Here is a 19,279-nt window from a genome sequence, read left to right on the forward strand (position 1 = left end):
AGCCCGGGCGCCGCGTGGGGCAGCAGCCGGCCAGCCCCCGCCCTGCCCTGCCCTCCGCCCCCTCGGAGCGAGGGGAGGGAGCGGGGGGTCTGCGCCGCACCGGCACGGCGGGCCGCTCCGTCGGGGCGCGCCCCGCGCCCGGCCGCGACGCCATCGCCGCCCCTGTCGGCGCCGGGGCCGCGGCGGCGGCAGCGGCGGCCTCCAGCCTCACCCGCAGGGCGGCGGGGGCCCGGGGCGGCCTCTCGCCGGGGCCGGGGGGAGGTCGGGCCGCCTGGGCGCGTGGCCCCGCACGTGGCAGCCCCCACGGCAGCGCCCCCCGTTTCCCCCCCCGCCCCCTCCTCCCCGCGGCCTCGACGGCAGCTCCTCCCCGGCTCCGCGTGGGCGGCACTGCCCGCCCCGCCCCGGGACGTGCTGCCGCCGCTCTGCCGGCGGGGCTCGGCCCTGCGCCCCCCGGCCGCCCCGGTGCGGGGCCCTGCGCCGGCCCGGGAGTGGGCCGCGGAGCCGGGCTCCGGCCTTGCCCCAGTCCGCAGGGCGCAGCGGGAGGCCGGTCATTTGGCCCCAGACATCGGCGTCCGGTCCGCGTAGCTCCCGCGGGTGACCGGGGCGGGCGGCGGATCGCCCCCGGCCGGAGGATGCTGCTGCCGAGAGCGGGAGGGGGCGCGGAGGCCCCGGGCCGGTCGGGGCGCGGCGGGCCCAAGGCGGGGGGTCCCGGGCCCCCTGCAGCCCCCGGCCGACGGCGCGGCTTTCCCGGGGACCGGAGCTTCCGCACCGCGGAGGGTTCGCCTTGGTGCTCTCGGCAGCTCACGAGGTTTACCGCCGCCGGCTCTTCCCGGTTGTTCCCAGGGGCCCCGGACGATTCCAGTGATTGCAAGAAGAATCCTGGAGAAAAAGCCCTGTTGTCACCAGAGTGTGGGTCGTCTGCGAGAGGGGGAATCCATGGAAGTGCTGCCCTTATCTCAGACCTTGGAATTGAAAACCGAGGAAAAACAGAGATAATGCTATGTTTTAAGTTATTGATGTAGGTACAAAATGGGACAGCTCATGCTCTTTAACAGCCCTCCAGAAAGGAGCAGGGAGGCTGTCTTTACTGGGAAATATAATCTATCTGTGATCAGAAAAGGTGAAAATAGTACAGTCTTAAAATAGCACGTGGAAGGGCTTTTTGTCAAGCAGGACTTAGGGCTGTCCAGCTGCTGCAACTATATTTTTTACCTTATCATATTTGGACTTTCTGAGTGTGTCCTCAGCTCTCTTTTTCCTACGCACGTAGCACGTTGTTTTGGTTTGCTTGCCGTGTTGGGGTTTTTATCTTTCAATTACTCTTACATACTCTCAGTTTTTGCTCTGTCCTCACTCAGATTTTTACCTTCAAATGTTTCATGTAAGTGCTGATATTACCCATGGTAACTTTATAGTCAGGAATAGCCATTAAATTGACCATACCCCTCCACAGATGCACTATATTTACTCCCTGATAGGTGTGTGGTCCTAGCACATTCCTATATTATCATCTCTTTCCCTACACTGGACTAAACATCCTTTCTTCACTGGTTGTGCCAGGTCTGAGCAATGGATCTTGAGCTTCCACAAGTTGCAGAGCTCGTTGGTCAGCCGGAGCATAGCTGCAGCTGCAAACTGCTCTGTTGGTGCAAAACCTGAACAGATAGAGCAGTAAGTCCTCAGAGTGCTCCAGGATCGCTGGAGCAGTTGGCATAAACAACTCCAGGACCTCATAGTCCAATAGCTACAGCAAGAAACCAGGAGGGATAAGATTGCTGAACTCCATCCTTCAGAGAAAAGCAGCCGTGCCTCCTGCAGCTGAGCTTGTGTTCCTTCTGGTGCCTGTGCTCCTTCTCTCTGTGGAGGGCTGAATTCCTGCACTCCATAAGGCCTTGTACCAGCTGGTGCATTAAGAGGGGTATCATGCACCACGGAAGAACCTAGGGGCAGAGAGGAATATATGTTAAAGTTGCAGACCTTTGTCCCAAGAGGTGATGCAAAAAAATTTAAATTTTGCCTGGCTTGTCTTTACTGAGCCCACCTCAGCTTTATTAGCTCTGGTTCAGGTCACTTAGGAGGGGTCTTTCAGAGCGCTCTTGTTATCCTTCCAAGCTCAGTAAAATGTTTTATTACCTTCCATGGCAGAGCAAGGGGCTGTGAGGAAGAATGTAAGGCTGTAGGAGGGTCTGGCATGACAGACTTTGACTTTTAGACATTTAAATCTGGTACCGTTCAACTCCTTGACATACTGAACTTGAGAGAACATCAAAGTAATACAGATTTTAGAGAAGGTTATAACACTGTCCTTCAGCATGAGGGTTTCAGTGAGTTTTAATCCTTTGCTAAGAGACTGCCTACATTGAAAAGATGAGGCTCAGAACAAAAGGAATAATGTCAAGGAAGATGCTGTTTTCATTTAATACCTTCCAAAGTGAAATGTCCTGCATAATGTATTCCACTATGTCCCAAGATAGTTCTATATGTTCAGTATATTGGACTATGCTATGCAAAAGTTTATGAGACAGTTCTGAGTTCCCTCATACCCTGCCAGGACCAAAGCAGGCCCAGAACTTGCCATTTGGGTGTTTCCCTGTCAGGAATCAAGAGGGTTACACCTGGAGTCCTGTGTAAGGCCTCATGCCATGGGGAGCCAGGTCTCAATGCCTCATTTGAGCCACTCTGCAGCCTGGCTCAGTGGAAGTTCTCTGGTTTGTTTCTTGGGTCTTGTGTTGATCAGAAGAGTGTGTGTGTGTGTGTGTGCTGTCTGTTACCCCATGGAACAATACTCCCCAACAGGAACAATCCTACTTTTGCACAGTCATGCTACCGCTGCCTCCTCTGACCCTGGGGCTGGGAGGTGTAAAGCACTCTGGGAGAGCAGCAGAGCCCACTCATAGCCTGGGTACAAGAGTGAGGTGCTGGGCGATGCTCGGGTGAGAACCGAGCACTGAATGTCTCCAGGACTCTGTGCAGTCAGTGACGTTTGTACAGGCAGTAGGAAACACTTTCCAGAATCATTGTTACTGTGATAAGTAGCTTGTTCTGCATCATGTTTTGGAGCTGGTTACTACGTGTTTCTGGATGTTCACAGCTAATTTCCTATTTGTTTTGAAAGAAGAAAGAAAAAAAGTGGGGAGAGGTTTTGCTGCTTTATGAAGAAGCAAATGTGCGTTACTCCCTGTGTACCTGTGACTGAATGCAGAAGCAGACGGTGCCAGGGCTACATGTTGAATGCAAAGCACCAGCTGCCTGAAAGGTGGGATTAAGGAAGGTCATTCTGTGGTGTGTTCACTATAATTACTAAAGAAATGCAATTTATGAGAAGTTTTTGGAGGACATTGTTTGGCTGAGACTCACCTGATAGATTTGCAGGCATCCTTCAGCCAGTGGCAGAAATCTGAATTAAGGGTGTTTTCAGCCATTCCCTAATGAGTTCCTCTTTCTTTGTGGCACTTTAATGAACTCCAGGTTGTAGTTACCTCCCTCTTCTTTCTCTCCTGATGCTTCTAATTTCAGATAAATATTTGAGATTAGAAGTGGCTCTGGGTATGAAATGTGACCCTTCACCTCCATGCAACTTTCTGATTATGCCATGCCATTAATAACCAGAGCACCTCTAATCCTGCAACTTGGAAGTGTTCAGCTCAAATTACATTGGTATCTTTTTAACAGGAGCAACATTTCTTTAAGAGATGTGTCACTTCCAAATACAAAATAGGAAACAGCTGCCTGCTTCAAACATCAAATAGGAGCTACCCCCACCCAGAAATGAGACCAGTGTTTTGGGCTATGTAACCCAAAATGCTTCTTTTAAAATGGAATGGCTGCTCTGCCTGAGCAGCAGGATAATCACTGTGGTTAACAGAGCCATCTTAATTGTTTCTTCTCCTTCATACCTTCTGTAAAGGTATTAATTAGTGGAAGAACAGGATATCTTCATTATGTGCGAGATGCTAGAAGAGCTTTGGATCTCTGCTCTATTTTAAAGACTAAGAAGGACTTGAACATTGTAGATATTTGTTGCACCCTTTTTTAGGCAAAAGTGTGTCAACTTTCAGAACAATCTTGCCCTTAAGTCTTCATGTATTTTACAGCAAAAGGCAATTGAAAAGATAGGGAATTATATAATATATCCTGAACACTTTATAAATGCTGTGGCAATGATACTGCCCAATGGAATGGAAAGAACAAACATAAAGATATTTTAAAGCATTGTTTTAAACATTATAGACCTGGGCATCCTTTATTATTATTGCTACATCTCACTGAACAGTTACAGTGAATCCACATATATAAGAAAAGAGATGTCTCTTTGTCATTAAAATTCCCATCCACTCTTCTTCTCCTTTCTCCCACACTGCTGATATGGTAAAAACAAGTGTTATCTCTTACAAAAGCGTCTTTCCATAAAAGGATCTTTTTCCTTTATAAGCCAAGCAAAGCAGACATTTTTGTGGGTGCTGGGGGTAGCAGTGAGGACTTAAGCTTAACATATATGATAAATATAGAAGTAGAGAAAGTATTTGGCATGTGGTTACAACTTAGGCTAAATAAATTCCAGTGGTTACTCAAACTAAAAAGTTGGGGTTTTTTTATGATAGCAAACAAAACAGACTGTCATTGAATCTGAGAGTGCCTTTGACTGAAGAAGGCCTTGCTGAGACTGAAGGAGAAGTCCATAAATGAAGTCTCTGGGAAATTTTGTATTGTAATATATATGATTATTTTGGTTCCTTGGCTGCAGCCATCTCACCTAACCAGCTGACTTTGCAGCAGCACTGGCCATGACGTTTCCAACTAACTTTTTTATCCTTTTTTTTGGCGAGAAGAAATGGCTTTCAAGGGCAGCAGGATGCTGTGGTTGGTCTGACCAGCGATGCCCTGATTGTTACACTGCCTGGACACTCCCGTGGCACTGGGAACGCGGCAGAACGCTCCCTTCTGACATGCGGGGTTCGCCAGGGCTGTTATTTGGCCCAAGAGAACCTTCCCTGTAGGCGCAGGGATCTTCAGCATCACTGCTCGGGAGAGAGCCAGGAATCCACCAGCCCAAGGGAGTTCTGGCCACCAGCGGTGCCCGGGCCGGGGCGGCCGGCGCTGCCCGCGGTGCTGGCAGGGCCGATGCGCTCGGTCCGGGGTCACCCCTTACGCTGCCGGAGGGGGTGTCCCGGTACGACGAGGAAATGTTTTATTTCCTCGGAGCAGGTGACTGATCCCGACATTGGAAACCCAAGGGGCAACGCAGCGCCGCCAGCCACGGCGGGACGTGCGGCCGCTCCCCTCCCGCTCCCCGCGGAGCTGCGGGCCCGGCCCCGGAGCCGCCCCCACCACGGCCCAGCGGGCAGGGCCGGGGGTCGCCCCCGCCCTTCGCCGGGGGAGCGGCCCGAGCCGCCCCGCGTCTGCCCTGCCAGGGGCCGCTGCTGCCGCGAGCCCCTCGCGCTCCGAGAACCGCCGTCCTTCGCGGGCGGACAGCTCCGCTCCGGCCCCGGCTCCAGAGCCGCCTGCCCGTCCCGCCGCGGGCCGGCTCCGCCAGACCGGGACTCGCCCGGGACACGCTTCCACAGCCACCCGGCCGGGCCGGTTCTCTCCGCGGCGGGGCGGGCCCGCAGCAGGACGGCCCCGGGCCGGCTCCGCCCCGGCCGCGCGGGGCCGGCGCTGGCGGAAGATGGCGGCAGCGGGTGGGGGCGGCGCCGCGGTGTCGGTGCTGGCGCCCAGCGGGCGGCGGGTCACGGTGCGGGTGGGGCCCGGCACGGTCCTGCTCCAGGTGGGTCCACAACGGGGAGGGCGGGCCGGCGGGGCCGCGGGCCGGCCGTGACGCCTCTGTTCTCTCCGCAGGTCCTCGAGGAGGTCTGCAGGAAACAGGGCGGCAGTCCCGGCGAGTACGGCCTGAAGTGAGTCTCGTCGCGGAGCCGGGCCCGGGCCCGGCTGCCCGCGGCCCTGGGAGAGGCCCCGCCCGCCGGGCCGGGCCTGGCGCTGCCGGAGTCCGCGGCCCGCCCGGGGGGTGTCCCGGGCCCGGCGGACCCGCGGCGGGCGGTGGCGTGCTGGGGGCCGGGCCACACACCGAGGGTCAGGTCGGGGCCTCCCGATGGCCCCGTGCCACGTTCCGCTGACGGGCGGCGAGGCCCCGTGTCACTGCCGCGGGCACGGCCCCACGCGCGAACCTCACCCGGGTCACACAGTGGCAGCATCCGTCTCCCCTCTTACCTGGGGGTTTGACCCTCTGCCTTTATGGTGTCGTAATCGAGAGGCCATTTCTCTGAGTGGCACTAAAACAAGAGTATCTTGGTATTTAACCAGGCTTGGTTATGTAGTCAGTTGTTATTTATCTCTTTAAAGCCTAAGAAGAAACATACATTTGAGTATTTTCTCTGTGACCTCTACAAACTGCAGCTGTTTTGGTGAACAGAATAGCTTTTGTTGACGATTGTTTTCTGAATTACCAGTTGTCCATTGTTGAATCGTGTTCCATGGCTTCTAGTCAGCCTCTGGGGAATTCTCTTGTTCAGTACCTGGACTTTGTATTGTTCAAAGACTATGTTCTCCTTCAGGTTTCAGAGGAGCGTTTTGGACCTGTCACTGCAGTGGAGATTCGCCAGGCTGCCCAACAATGCCAAGCTGGAGATGGTGCCAGTCACTAACAGAGCAGAAGCTGGAACCATGGTATGTTTGTTTACACAATGTGACCTGATTTGTTGAGTTACCGGTTCTGCTGATATGATCCCATCCTATCTAATGAGCAAGAGCACAGCTCAGTGTGGCCAATGCCTGTACAGGAGACCAGCTGAAGACAGGTTGAAGTGCAGTGGAAAGTGGTGATTTAGTAGTTGAAAGTCTTTGCTTATGTTCTGCATGAGCATGTGGTGCCAACTGTGTGTTGGAGGAGAATGGGTTCATTTGGGGAGCTGAAAAACTAGTAGTCGTGGATGCCTAGGAACTTAAGCATCACTGATGACTAACTCAGTTCCCTTTCCTAATTTCAGTTTCAGTTGCTGTTGTCTGCCTCTGGATTTTGACTAAATCTCAAATTCTTACAGAATTCTCTTTTGCTGCTTTCCCAACATTGCTGGTCATGGGGTGTTCACACAGCTTTAGAGTCTTTTGTTACATGTGCTGTTCCCAGCAGTGGCCAAATGTCCCTATTTAGTATGATTTGAAAAGGGCTTATGGATGCTGTGTTCTCTAGGAATTATTGCCACATTTAGGAGTGTAAAAATCTATACATGTCACTGTAATGGCTGGAGGCATAACTGTTAAAGTGACACATAGGTGTTAATGTGTGTGAACTTTTTATGTCATAAAAGTGATGTATGGTCTTATTTAAGTAGCCTAGGAATGAAAATTTGTCTATTGCTGACAGTCATCGCTCTTCTTTCTGACTTCCTCAGGGGGAGTTTCTCAATTTTTATGCAAGTTTCAGGTCTATTGGTGCTGATCTCTTAATGTCTGTCAGCCAAGCTGACAAGTTAGTGGTGTTTGTTGTAGGCAGTTGCTCTTGCTGTCACAGAGAGAAACTGATATGTTGAAATGTGCACTTTGTGTTGTGAGGCGGCTTTGGAATCTCTGCTCTAGTTCACTGTGGGTGTGCAATGTACTTTTAGGGGTCACTGATGTTGATGTTTTTCTCTGTAAAACCTCCATGTTCTTTGTTTTGGCACTAATACCTTCTTTCTGACTTTGTGGTAGAAAGAAGTTTGTGCTTCAAATGACGTCTTTAGTTAAAAAAAATACCACAAACTGGGAGCATCTGCTTAAAATTTTCAGTGAAAGATTGTGATGGAATGGAGTTTGTCGTCCAGAGGAAAGTGTTTCTGTTGAAATGGTGCAGTGATGACTTTATCTGACATTTGTGTCCAGTTGGGAGGTTGAGAGGTACTAAAGGAAAACAGTGATTTTATTTTTTTCCCCCCAAAGTTATATTATGAGAAAGGGTAAGAAGGACTGTGTGCACTGTAGGAGAGAGGTTATAGCATGGAATCACTAGTTTAGATCCCAAAAGAGAAGAGCTAAAAGAAGTGTAAGTTGTTACTATTTAGTTGTAGTTCAGCAGAAGAATCTACAGAAGTGAGTCTTCTCTGAGAGTGCTCATTGCTTTGTCCTGGGGGTGAGAGGATGCAGCAAATTTGTGCATGAAGGGTGGAGCCTGAACAGAGTCACTGTCCCACAAATTTGAGCAGAGATTCCTCTTGGGAGATTTTCACAGTGTAAGAAAAATCTTGGTACAGAACAATTGACTAAAAGAATTCCCTGTCACGGGGAGCATGTGCCAAAGACTAAGGAGTTTAAAACAGCAGGTGGCTGTGACTGGGCTGTGGTGTCAGTTGAGATGCAGAGTTGGTCATTCTGGCTGGCTGCAGTAATGTTGGGATGAATCTGATTCTGTGTCTTCTATTATTCTATCTTCTGTTAAGATAATGTGGGTGGAAGTAGGTGTGCTTCCCTCTGGTGACAGCAGTTACCCTGGAAACAGAATACACGTTTCGATAAATTATGAGTTTGTTCAGCAAATTTGATATTTTAAAAATAGAAAGCTTTTGGATTTGCCTTTGCATGTAGAAAACATTGTTTCCCATAAGACAGTTCTTTAGTGAAAAATGGAACAATTTCCACTTGTGATGGCAGGTGACCATGAGTTCAGCTCTTGTGTTAAAGTTGTCAGCCTTTCGTTTAAATGTTTTTTAAACTTAGATGATAATTGTCACTGGTCTCTATTATTTTAAGTAGCGCTTGGGGTCTTTAAAGAGACTTTTCTAATTGACTGAATAGAACTTTCGTGACATGTTTAGCTTTGAACTGTTGCTCAACAACTGATGCAACTGGTAGTCTGAGTTTCTGGGCTGGATTCTTACAGAATGGTGATGTCAGCTGTCATCACTCTGCTGTTGCTGAGTATAATCTAAGGCTTGTCTCCCACGTAGGAGAAACCAGGAGGTTGTGTTAGTGGTGGGATGAAACGACGTTGTTCTGTTGGCTCGTTGTTAATGATGCCACTGTTTCCTTTATGTAGAAGAATTCCTGTCTCCAGCAGATCAACATTTGCAGTCCTGTGAGGATTGGTGGGAGCTGAGGCAGATGACAAACATATTCCTCCGCGGAAATCACAGTCGATTGCTGGAGTGTGTGGTGTCTGTTTTCCCATCTCCCTCTCTTTCTCTCCCCCTCTGCCCTCCTGCTTGCACACACATCTTGCACTCACAGTGAAGCTGACTGAAAGTGTTGGTAGGGACATGTGAAAACACAGAATGAAAGAAAGTGTCTTTGGCTGTCCTGGGCTAACGTCTTTCTCAGGCTTTGGAATAAGGCCAGTTTCTGTGGACTTCAGAAAACTGTAGTTGACTGGAGAAACCAGGTTCCATCTAGTGGCTATGGGTTTTTTTAGGATTTTTCTTTAGGCAAGTGAGCTAATTGGGAAAACCTAAGAGTTAGACATTCTGGAGAAGGCTGAATATTCTCTAAAAGGTAAAAAAAACCCCAAAAACACGAACACCTGAAGTGCACTGCCATTCTCCATCTCTTGGTCAGCTGCTAGACTTTTCCCTTGAGATGGTCAGGAGTTTGAAGTTCTTCAGCATGTGTTCATTTTAGAAATACTTTGAATTGTTTTTTTTGAGAGGAGTGGGGAAGCAGTTCTCTGAAGTGCATGTAGCACCAGCTAATGAGCATGGATGTTCACATTCCAGGTCGGAGAAAGCCTGTTAAAATAGACAGCTAGCTGGCCCTTGCCTTTTTCTACAGGTGTTCAAGAACTTGATAACTGAACATCCAGAATTATTTTTGAGATTTTTTTGCTACTTCACTCTCATATTGCATGTCAAAGTTTGGTGATTAGAAAGCATTAGTGAGTTGCAAATGTTGTTTTGTTGGACTGGTAATGGTTTGTTTAGGTCTTCAGCAATGCAGGGATCGATGGGGACTGTATTCATGCTTTCTCTGTGTGGGTGTGCAAGTACTCTGCTTGTTTTGCCCCAGGGAAGTTGTTCTGCAAACTGATGCTGAAGTGGACAGAGCTCTGTGTTGGTGTTTTAAGTTGTGCAGCTGCATCAGTCCTTTCTGCCTCACTGGTATTTGTTTGATGTAGGTGTGAAGATCCTTTCCGTGAAGTTTCATCTGGTGTAAAACAGAACATCTTAGTTGCTCATGATGACACATTATTTGGGGTGTTTGCACTAGCTTTTCTCTGAAAGTGTTCCAGTTCAAGATATGACAGGGAAGAGGGGCCCCTGAAAGCTGGTTAGTTTTCCAGGATGGCCTCCCCCATGCTCAGGAGAAGTCCATCCAAACAAACTGGAATTCAGGCCAGAATGCCTGCACATATGGACAAGGAGCACTGAAATACTTTAAAAAGTTGTGAAGAAAGAAAAGTTTTCATTCAATTTTCAGATGAATTCACTGTGTTTTTCCAATAGGTTCGGATAGCATTACAGCTAGATGATGGCTCCCGTTTGCAAGACACCTTCCTCTGCCAACAGACTCTGTGGGAACTTCTCAATCATTTTGCAAAAATCAGGTGAGCAATGCAGTGAGAAAATTCTTGTTTGGATGGATCTCTGCATGGCAGTAGTTACTTGTTGTTATGGTGATCCGGCTGAATCCTTCAGATTTGTAGAGTTTGCGTTATTTGGCTGTGGTTTCTCCTTTATTACAGATATGTTTGCCTTTTCCTTGCTCTTTCAGATTTGACACTCCATAGTTTTATTATTATTTTTTAATCCTGCACTAGCACTCCTGATTCGGGGCATAAACTTGTAGCAAACTGCTAAAACTGTGAAGCAGCTCTACTAAACTGGGATATGTTACCCCACCTGCCTTTTACACAAACGTGTTTGAAGTCAAGTTACTGCCAGAGGTGAGGTGCCAGCCTGGATGATCTTGATCCCCAGTATTTCTGTGCTGCAGTTCCCTGTAGTGCAGGTGGTTCTTAAATGAGTTGCTGTTGCTTTTGAGGCTTGCTGTTGTGCAAGTTCTTCAGGGAAATCTGGAGCTCTCAGCAGGCTAATGTGGAATCTTCAAAAGACTGATTAGATCCTGCTTAAATGGAAGAATTTATGCTTCTACGTTTATTGAGTATGTACATGGGTTAGAAATCCTATTATTTGAGTCCAGTCTACATTCAGTGTTCTCTCTTGAGTTTTGAATTAAAAACACTGTATTGTTTTGAAGTGTCGAGCCGATAAACTTTTCTCAAAGAAAGACAGTTCTTTTCTCGCGGCTTGGAAGATGAAGCCTTGAAGCTGTGATGGCCATTCTATTTTTAATTGTTGGGGACTAGGTCTACACTGTGACTTATGAGTAGAAGTCAAAAGGAACCGTTTTCATGTAAATGCTAGAGAGAAAAGAATTCTTTTAATTGAGGAAAGAGGTAGGCCAGAAAGCCCAGATATGATTTTCCGAAGTGTTTTAAGTTCCCTCTTGTCCCTTACTACATCCTTTGTGCCCTCTGGGAGGAGAGGAGTGCCTGTTGCAGTTTGGGGACTGCTAGACTGGTGGGGGTGTTAATAATTGACAGTGACAAATAGCCTTTGTGTGGCTTTCTCACACATTAGTTGACTATTTATTCGGTTTAAATTTTGAGCTTTTTATATAATTTTGCTCTTTTGAAGTGGTTTTATTGTTTACAGGTTATTGTAATACTACTACTTAATTTACATGCTGCTCTTAAGCTTCTAACTGCTGCACTGTGCTATGCATTCTTAACTAGTTCAGAACACAGCTGTTTTCTGTCCTCTTGAAGCTGAGCTGAGATGTTTGGATGGACTTTGCAAACTTTTGATTAAGTTCAACAAGCAGCAAAGGTGCTGTGTGTGACTTAGTCACAGAACAAGCTGGATCTACAGCCGTCTTTATGGATTTCATGGGCTGAGCTGCTGTTCAGTGTGTTTGGATTCACGTAGACTAACTAGTCAGCTAATTGTTGATATTTGCTGAATCCTTCCTTGGACTTTCCAACTGGAGACATTTTCCTGGAATGCTCAGCTGCTCTAAGTGCGTGAGGGGAAGTATTCTAAATCCACTGGAATTTCCCCTGGGTTTCCAGCGTCCATCTCGGCTAATTGGATCTGAAGAAGGTCTGGAAGCTATTGTAGGGTTGCTCCTCCTCTCAGCGTGCGGCAGTCCTTGCACAAGATGTTTACAGGCCCTGTCAGATCACTACATGAAGGAATCTAATCTGCTTGCCGTTCCCCTTCTGAAGAGGAGCACATCAAAGAGAGGACAGTGTGTTTGATGTGTGTGCTTCCCCTCGGTGGGTGCATGTAATGGATTAGCAGCAGCTGGAGGAGGAGCTTCCAAGAGTTAGACAAAAACAAGTCTCTGGGGATCTTCGCCTGGAGTCTGTGCTGCAGGGGCTGGTTGAGTGCACAGCGTCGTCTGCTCTTTGAGCGTGAGGCCTGGGAGAGCTGCTGCCTTTCTGTCTCCCACTCTTGCCTGCCTGGCAGCTTCAGCAGCTTTGTGGGCTCTTGTACGTGGGAGTGATTGCACTCTGGACACTCAGACACATCTTTGATAGAAATTGTGACTCTTTGCTAATTCTGTGGTGTCATTCATTAGGTTTAGATATTTTCCATACATTTTTAGAAGATGACTCAAAGAGTTGCTTGGATTGAAGTGGAAAGCAGTTTTTGGAAAAGTGAATGAAACTAGATTCTGTAAGTCAAACTGGCTTGCTCTCCTATGGGTCTTTGGTGAGGGCACGTTCCATTGTGCCTCGGGTTCTTTTCTCCTGAATGGTGATCATGCACCTTTCCTGATAGGCAGGTTGAGGTTCAAGCTTTTTTTCCTCTGGGCTGTTCTGTCTGCCATTTCTGTGATTCTGTACTGTTTCTCTGTGTTTCAGCAGTCCTTTATCTTTTGTGCACTGTTATTGAGGATTCCTGTAGGGATACAGCTGATCCTAATTGGAAGCAAAACTCATTGGAAATGAGGGGGAAATGAGGTAGAGATGAGTATCTCTCCTGGATTGCCTGGAGAAGTCTGAGCACAGTAGCCTGCTATGGTGTGCTAAAGGCCAGTCTCTTTGGTGATCTTTTGTTCCAATTTTCCAATAAAGACAAGATTTTTTTTTCTGCCTTTCATCATCAGGCATTGGCCTTGGGAACTTACTCGGGTACTGCTGCCAGAGGAGAGAGGGAGGTTGGAGTCTGAGTCTTGAATCACAATATTATGCTCCTTTGTATGAGAAACTTAATCTCTTGATTCCTGCAGAGCATTGTATAGGGCTTTCTGTCCCTGACAGAGAATAACTAATTGTGGAACTACAGATGGAGGCAGATTATTCTGGTGTTGGTTTGGTTGTTCACCTTGAGTTGGAGAGTTAACTGTGTTTCGTAGTCTGAAGCTTGAATGTAGTAGTTTGGATGCACTGGTGTGTCTGTCACTTTCTGCACAATGGGATTCGTTGTGGCTGGGAGAACTGTTCTGAAAGACTGGTGCCTTGGGACTCTTTGGGATGTGTTGCAGCTAGTCTGGAAGTAGTTCTCAGCCCCTGGCTTTCCTAAACTAGATCTGACCCTCAGGACTGGTTTTACAGGTTGCTCAGTTTGGATTTGCTACCTCTGGGTTTCTTTGTGACTCACCTTGTCCCATACCACTGTGGTGTTGCAAGCTTTTAAGTTTTAACCTTTTGATCAAAATGGCATATAGACTGCTACAATTAAACCAAACAGAAGTCTTAGTTCTGGTCTGTGCTTAACAGGTTTGCTCCCCCACGTCCTCCATCTGGAAGTCTTTGATCTTCTCTTGCTCTTGAGAATTACTCAAGGATTGGGTATCATAGTTTTGCAGTGGTTCTTTCGCTCCTGAGTGACTTCTGGTTGCAGCTGTTTCACTTACATGTTATTGCAGCTGAGTTTTGAGTCTAAGTGTAAATGTCCTTGATGAATTGTCATGGAATTTAATGGCTACTTCCCTTCATCTGCTGCTCCGTAGGCTGGTTGACTCCTTCCCCATTCAGTTTCTTTTGTCACTTTGTGCTGGGCTAAATAGATTTGTGTTACAATATGGTGTAAGACATTGATTGTATATATGTATTCTTTTAATGAGCTCCTTTCTGAAGTATTTTGGACACAACAAAAGACTAAGTGATATAATATTGACAAAGTTGTTGTTGTTGTTAAGTAACTATGAACATTACGGTGATACTTAGGTTCTTAGAACCACTGCATCCAGAGCAGTAAGATGTGTTTGGGTATGCAGACTCTGGTCTTCTGCTGGGCAAGCAGGTTGCTGAAGTGGGAAGGGTTATTTCCTTGTTACCTGAACAGAAAATGTTATCCCTGTCCTGAGGTGGTCTTTCCGTAATGATTGGGTTTATTGCATGCCTGTTTATGGAGTTCCCAGCTATGAAGCAGAAGCCTTTCTAACAGCAGCAGTCAGTGTGGCCACAGCACAGACCATGGAATGTACAGTCACTTCAGAACTAGACACTTCATTGACTGCTTGGATTTTGACTGTTCTTAAGGAATCCTACATAAATCCTCGAGATAACTTTGTGTCTGGTAATATTGCATCTCGAAATACGTGTTTAAATTACATGATGCTGAAGGCAGAATGTTTTAAGTAGTGGGATTCTGTTAATTAAACTCCTTTCCGGGAAAAGTCAGAATGAAGCTAGCCTTGACCACTGATATCGTGTTCATACAGTTATTCCCTGTCCCATCCCCCAGGTACAATGCTCACAAATTTAACCACAAGATAGAGACTATACCCTGAGGGTACAAGTATAGGTGTAAGTGATGCACTAGATAAAAGCAGTCTGAGTTCCTACTTCAGTTTTTGACACTTGAATGCCAAGTTGATCAATGTTTTGCGGATATATTTAGGAGAAGGTGTGGCTATTACTGCTACTGGGAAATTAGAAACAATGCAGAGTAATGCTTGAAGTAGAAATATCTTTTCAAAACTTCTGATTTTCAGTGAAAAATACTGGATTGTTTTTAAGGCTGCTAGGGTCCTGCAGGTTTTGTTTTTTCTTGTGAAGTTCACTGCAGAGATTAGAATCTGGTGGCTGAAGAGGCAGCTAAGTGGAAGTGTTCACATAACCCTGTCAGTCATTTGCAGAGCTCCTCAGGTGTTCAGTAACAAACGCTGGTGTAGTTGAGCATAAAATGGCAACCTGACCTCAGGAACTGGCTCCAGAGGCCTCAGGAGCTGAGCAAGGACGTGTCGTGTTCCTGGGCTGCCAGGGGGATTTCCTCAGCTGCTTTGCAGAGAGGTGGTTTCTCTTCGAGTCACAGGTGATGGTTTCCTGGTGGGGTGACTGGAAAGCCATTCCCTCCCTGAGAGTGGACTGCAGAGATCAGTAAGACCAAGTGAATTTTACCATGAGGAAGAATTGCCGGTGTTTTGCGTTTGATGATAAACCAGCTGTTGCAGTGCGGATGGTAGATACTGCTCCTTACCAGGGGATATCCTGGTGTAACTGCAAGGGCAGGGAGCTTGGGACAGAATGTGTTAACAAGAGCTGCTGGGGTGTAAGGAGAAGGATAAACCTCATCAGTTCTCATTGTGTTGATGGGGAATATCCTGGGGCAACATTCTCACCTTTTGTAGTTACCCAGGCTGAGCTAGGTTGAAATGTCTGAATCTGAAGCTTCTGAAAAAAATGCTTGGGAGAATTCAGCCAAGTCTCTTTCCAAACCACCACTGTCTCGGGGTGGACAGTGTTTTCCTAGTCACCTTTTACCATTGGTATGCTTGGAGCGAGAAGCAAACTATTCTCCTTAATGTCATGATTTACCACGTTCTCAGCTGATTTCAGTTTGAGTTTTGCTTTGCTGGAGTGGAGACCAACATGAAAGAGAGTTTCTTCTGGTGTTGGATCTAATGCTCTCACTGATTTCAATGCTTCAGCATAATGTACTGGTTAATTCTTTAAGGCTCTTTTTAGGTTTTTACAGACATCTGAGGTTTTCCTTGCTGCAAGTGCCAATCCTTTTTTTCTTCCTTTTGAAATCACATCATCTTGGCTAGGTGAGAACTGAGACTTGCTATGAAAGGCAGTGATGTCTTTTTCCTGTCCATCTTCTGTGTTTGATCAAGTGAATATGCAATAAAGCTTCTCTTTACTGGAATGCCTCAGAATTGTTATCTAGAGGAAAATGGAAAGAGTAGCATGTTACTGGTTTTTCCCTGTTTTAATGGTGATCTTCACTTATGTTTTCCTCTGCAGATGGCATGTCAGAAGTTTGCATAATTGCTAATATGTGTCCTGTGTCTCTGAAATGCTAAAATATGGGTTGATTTTCACTTTGTCTAGAGTGACAGCCTTTCCTTTGCCTTTATTTTCTCCATGGTCTCCAGAATCTGGAAGTTTCTGCTGTTCCGTTTTTTGTTTGTTTGGTTACTTTCTTTTTTCTTTTTTAAACTGACACTAAGACAGGCAAATTCTTTGTCCACAGTTTATTTGCTTTCGAGCAGTATTTAATTCTGTTTGTTGCTGTGCATATGTGGAAAGAAATGGACCTCTCCCCAGGGAAAGTTCAGTGACTGTAAACAGTAAAGAAGTCTTTAACTTAGATAAGGGATTAAAAAGAGCAAGTGTAATTAAGTCATGTCCAGATTGGGTACTGAGGCACACGAAGAATGACGAGCTCAAATTTATCTAGTAAGATCAACTAATTTATGAATTAACTTTAATTATTTCTGCTTTGTTGTTGAACTTTTAGACCGTGTTTAAGGAAAAGTGAATGCATTGGAGCAAATTCTTTACCTAATGTCTTAGAGAGATCCTGTGAACTATGTAATGGTTATTGCTGGAGGAAAATGGAGGAGAGTATTGCCAGCTGATTTCACTTTGTACCGTTACTCTGCACTGGTTTTGGAGGGGGTGGGCTGTTGTGCAGATGCTGCAGTGTTTTGCTCTTTCTTGCAGGGAGCTGATGGAACAGCATGGTGAATTCTCTCCAGTCTGTATTTACATGCGAGATGAGGTAAGGCAGCAAAGGCCTCTCAAACTGTCAACCCTAAAAATAGAAAAAGCTTAGCTTTACTTTCCAACCTGGAAAGTGTTTCTTTTGAACTTTCTTGAGAGGGGAAGTAGAAAAATGTTGGTCTTTTCAAAGCATGACGTGTCTGTGTGGAAAAAAGCTCTCTTGGAACAGAACCCTGGGCCGTTGAGATCTCTGAGCCCATAAAATGAGCTCAATGACCTGTTTTGTGTTTTTCTTCCAACTTCTTTAAAGCTTGAGTCAAAACAGTGGTTTCATTTTAATAAATATTTGCTTTTCTCTGTGTTTTGATCTTCTGCTATTAAAGTTTTGTTTAATATTTTGTATGTGCGTATTATGGAATTTGCTCTCCCTGGCTGTCCCCTTCACTTCCCACTGACCTCTGTGGACAGATTGTCTTTATCCTGGAACAGGTCATTGCAGGCAGATGAGAGGTGTATGTAAGGAAGGCGGCTGTCCTGCAGCTCTGAGGTGCTGTCTGTCGTTTAACTTCTGCTGTAGAAGTAATGCTTTGCTGCAGTTTGATCCCATTTGGGTGTGTGTATGGGACAAAAATACATGTAGGTCATCTTCCCTTGAGATCACTTAATAAGCTGTGAATTTGGTAAAACAGTATAGGTGAATACAGATTCAGGTCTGATTTAGAACTGTAGAAAGAATGAGTTTGATCTGTTTCTGGTACTGTGTGGTGCTTCTTTTGATACAGACTTCTTTCTAGAGAGAGCACTATATGTGCTCTCCTGGGCAAGCAGTGGCCATAATTACTCTCCTTTGGTTTTGTTGCAGATATCAGGAAAAGATGCCCTGGAGAAGACAACACTGAAATCACTTGGCCTGACTGGAGGCAGTGCTGTTGTCAGTTGGGAGAGCAAAGTTTGGCCTCGTTATTTTTCCTTTCCACTCTGGTGGTGAATTTATTTTGTTTCAAATACCAAAAAAAGGGGCAAAAAAATTTGAAAACTACAAACATTGTGGCATTCAGTAATTATTGCATTTGCCTGTTTATCTCAAACTGCTGCCCAGATGTGCTTCCCACAGCTGCAGATGCTGGCACTGACTAGTCATGTGCAGATTAAAGAGCTTGTTTTTTCTTTTCTTTTTTTTTTTTTCTTCTTTTTTTTTTTTCTGTGATTGGAACAGACAATTCAAAGTTAAAAGTCTTTCTGAGAGGGCAATCAGCTACCACTTCATTCTTCCCTGCTCTGGATCTCAGGCACTGAACTCCCAGCCCCTGCAGTTCCTGCTGTCTGTTGGAGGGTGAGGTGGGGACAGGGGCAACCTTTCTATGATCTCCTGGCCAGCTCCTTGCAGTATTTACAGAAGGCAGGAGTGATTAGAAGCTGTGCTTTACAACTGACTGCTGTCTTTCCCTGGAAGACAGTTTTCTTCTGGTGGAGCAGGTTCCTGTTCTGTTTTGTTGCACAACCCCCTGGTCCCCTACCCCTCCCTTCCCAGCAACTGGAGGTTGTGCTCTGTGAGTGTCTGGAAGAATCAAATTGTTAAATCAGGGGTGCATTTGAATCAGCTGTTGCCTTTGTGTCACGGTCACATTGAGAATGGGGAGGGCAATACTCTTGGAATTGTGATTTTATTTTTATTCCTGTTGGTGTCTTCTTAAAGAGTTGTCATGAAGAAACGCAGTTCATCTGGTCAGGAGGAAGCTGTGGGCGCCATGGTGCCTTGTAATGAGCCAACAGCGAGGCCACACTCTATGGAGGGAGCAGAGGATGTGCTCCTACCTCAAGCAACCACATTCCCAAAGGACTTGGACCACAGGGATGTGGCCATGTCTTTAAACAGCAGCACACACAAGCAAGACTCGACTAAAGAAACTCATGCTAGCTTGGAGGAGCTGTGGCCTTCCTCAGAGCCCGAACATACCCCATTTGTTCCTTTTTTTGGAGATGGAGAGCATCTGGGGGATTCTTCTGTAGCTACACCATCCTTTGGGTTAGATATGCCATCTTCAAAGATGCCAACAACTTTTTCCAGCCCTGGAGGCCCTTCTAAGCCAAAGAAGTCTAAGAACAGCCAAGAATTTCAAAAGGAGCGAGAACAGGTAAGGGAAAACGTGTTTGCAGTTTGGGCAATGAGGGCTTGTCTTTATCCTGCCTTGCCTGAGGCTGAGCTCCCATGAGGAAAAAGATGTTTCCAGATTTAAGCCTTTTTTCCCCATGTCATAGGGTTAGGTACCTTGGTGACATACAGTTCTGCCTGAGTTCAGTAAGGAAGTAGGAAATAGGAAGGATGTGAGCTTAAGAATTTGCTGTCCAGAGGCAAGCAAAACTTTAAACCTTTAGGTATCCTTGATGAGTGGTTCAAATAGAAACAACACGGCT

The 19,279-nt window shown here is 46.6% G+C and overlaps 1 protein-coding gene and 1 long non-coding RNA gene across 2 annotated transcripts in view; one reads left to right on the forward strand and one right to left on the reverse strand.

Annotated features, from left to right (window-relative positions):
• The first annotated feature begins 5,650 nt into the window (after positions 1 to 5,650).
• ASPSCR1 (ASPSCR1 tether for SLC2A4, UBX domain containing) overlaps positions 5,651 to 19,279 on the forward strand; it is a 37,533-nt gene continuing 23,904 nt past the window's right edge. Inside the window, exons 1-7 of the mRNA XM_032707086.1 lie at positions 5,651 to 5,764; positions 5,836 to 5,891; positions 6,549 to 6,660; positions 10,404 to 10,504; positions 16,865 to 16,922; positions 17,727 to 17,800; positions 18,561 to 18,999. Of these exons, the coding sequence (XP_032562977.1) occupies positions 5,666 to 5,764; positions 5,836 to 5,891; positions 6,549 to 6,660; positions 10,404 to 10,504; positions 16,865 to 16,922; positions 17,727 to 17,800; positions 18,561 to 18,999 (939 nt within the window). The 5' untranslated portion in view covers positions 5,651 to 5,665. The remainder of the gene's footprint in view (positions 5,765 to 5,835; positions 5,892 to 6,548; positions 6,661 to 10,403; positions 10,505 to 16,864; positions 16,923 to 17,726; positions 17,801 to 18,560; positions 19,000 to 19,279) is intronic.
• LOC116796463 lies at positions 5,746 to 6,604 on the reverse strand. Its single transcript, XR_004360364.1, has 3 exons — positions 6,441 to 6,604; positions 6,205 to 6,337; positions 5,746 to 5,849 (listed from the first exon to the last, which is right to left on the reverse strand). It is a non-coding gene; the product is annotated as an uncharacterized LOC116796463 (long non-coding RNA).

The sequence above is a fragment of the Chiroxiphia lanceolata genome, chromosome 19 (genome assembly GCF_009829145.1).
Source record: "Chiroxiphia lanceolata isolate bChiLan1 chromosome 19, bChiLan1.pri, whole genome shotgun sequence".
Lineage (NCBI taxonomy): Eukaryota > Metazoa > Chordata > Aves > Passeriformes > Pipridae > Chiroxiphia > Chiroxiphia lanceolata.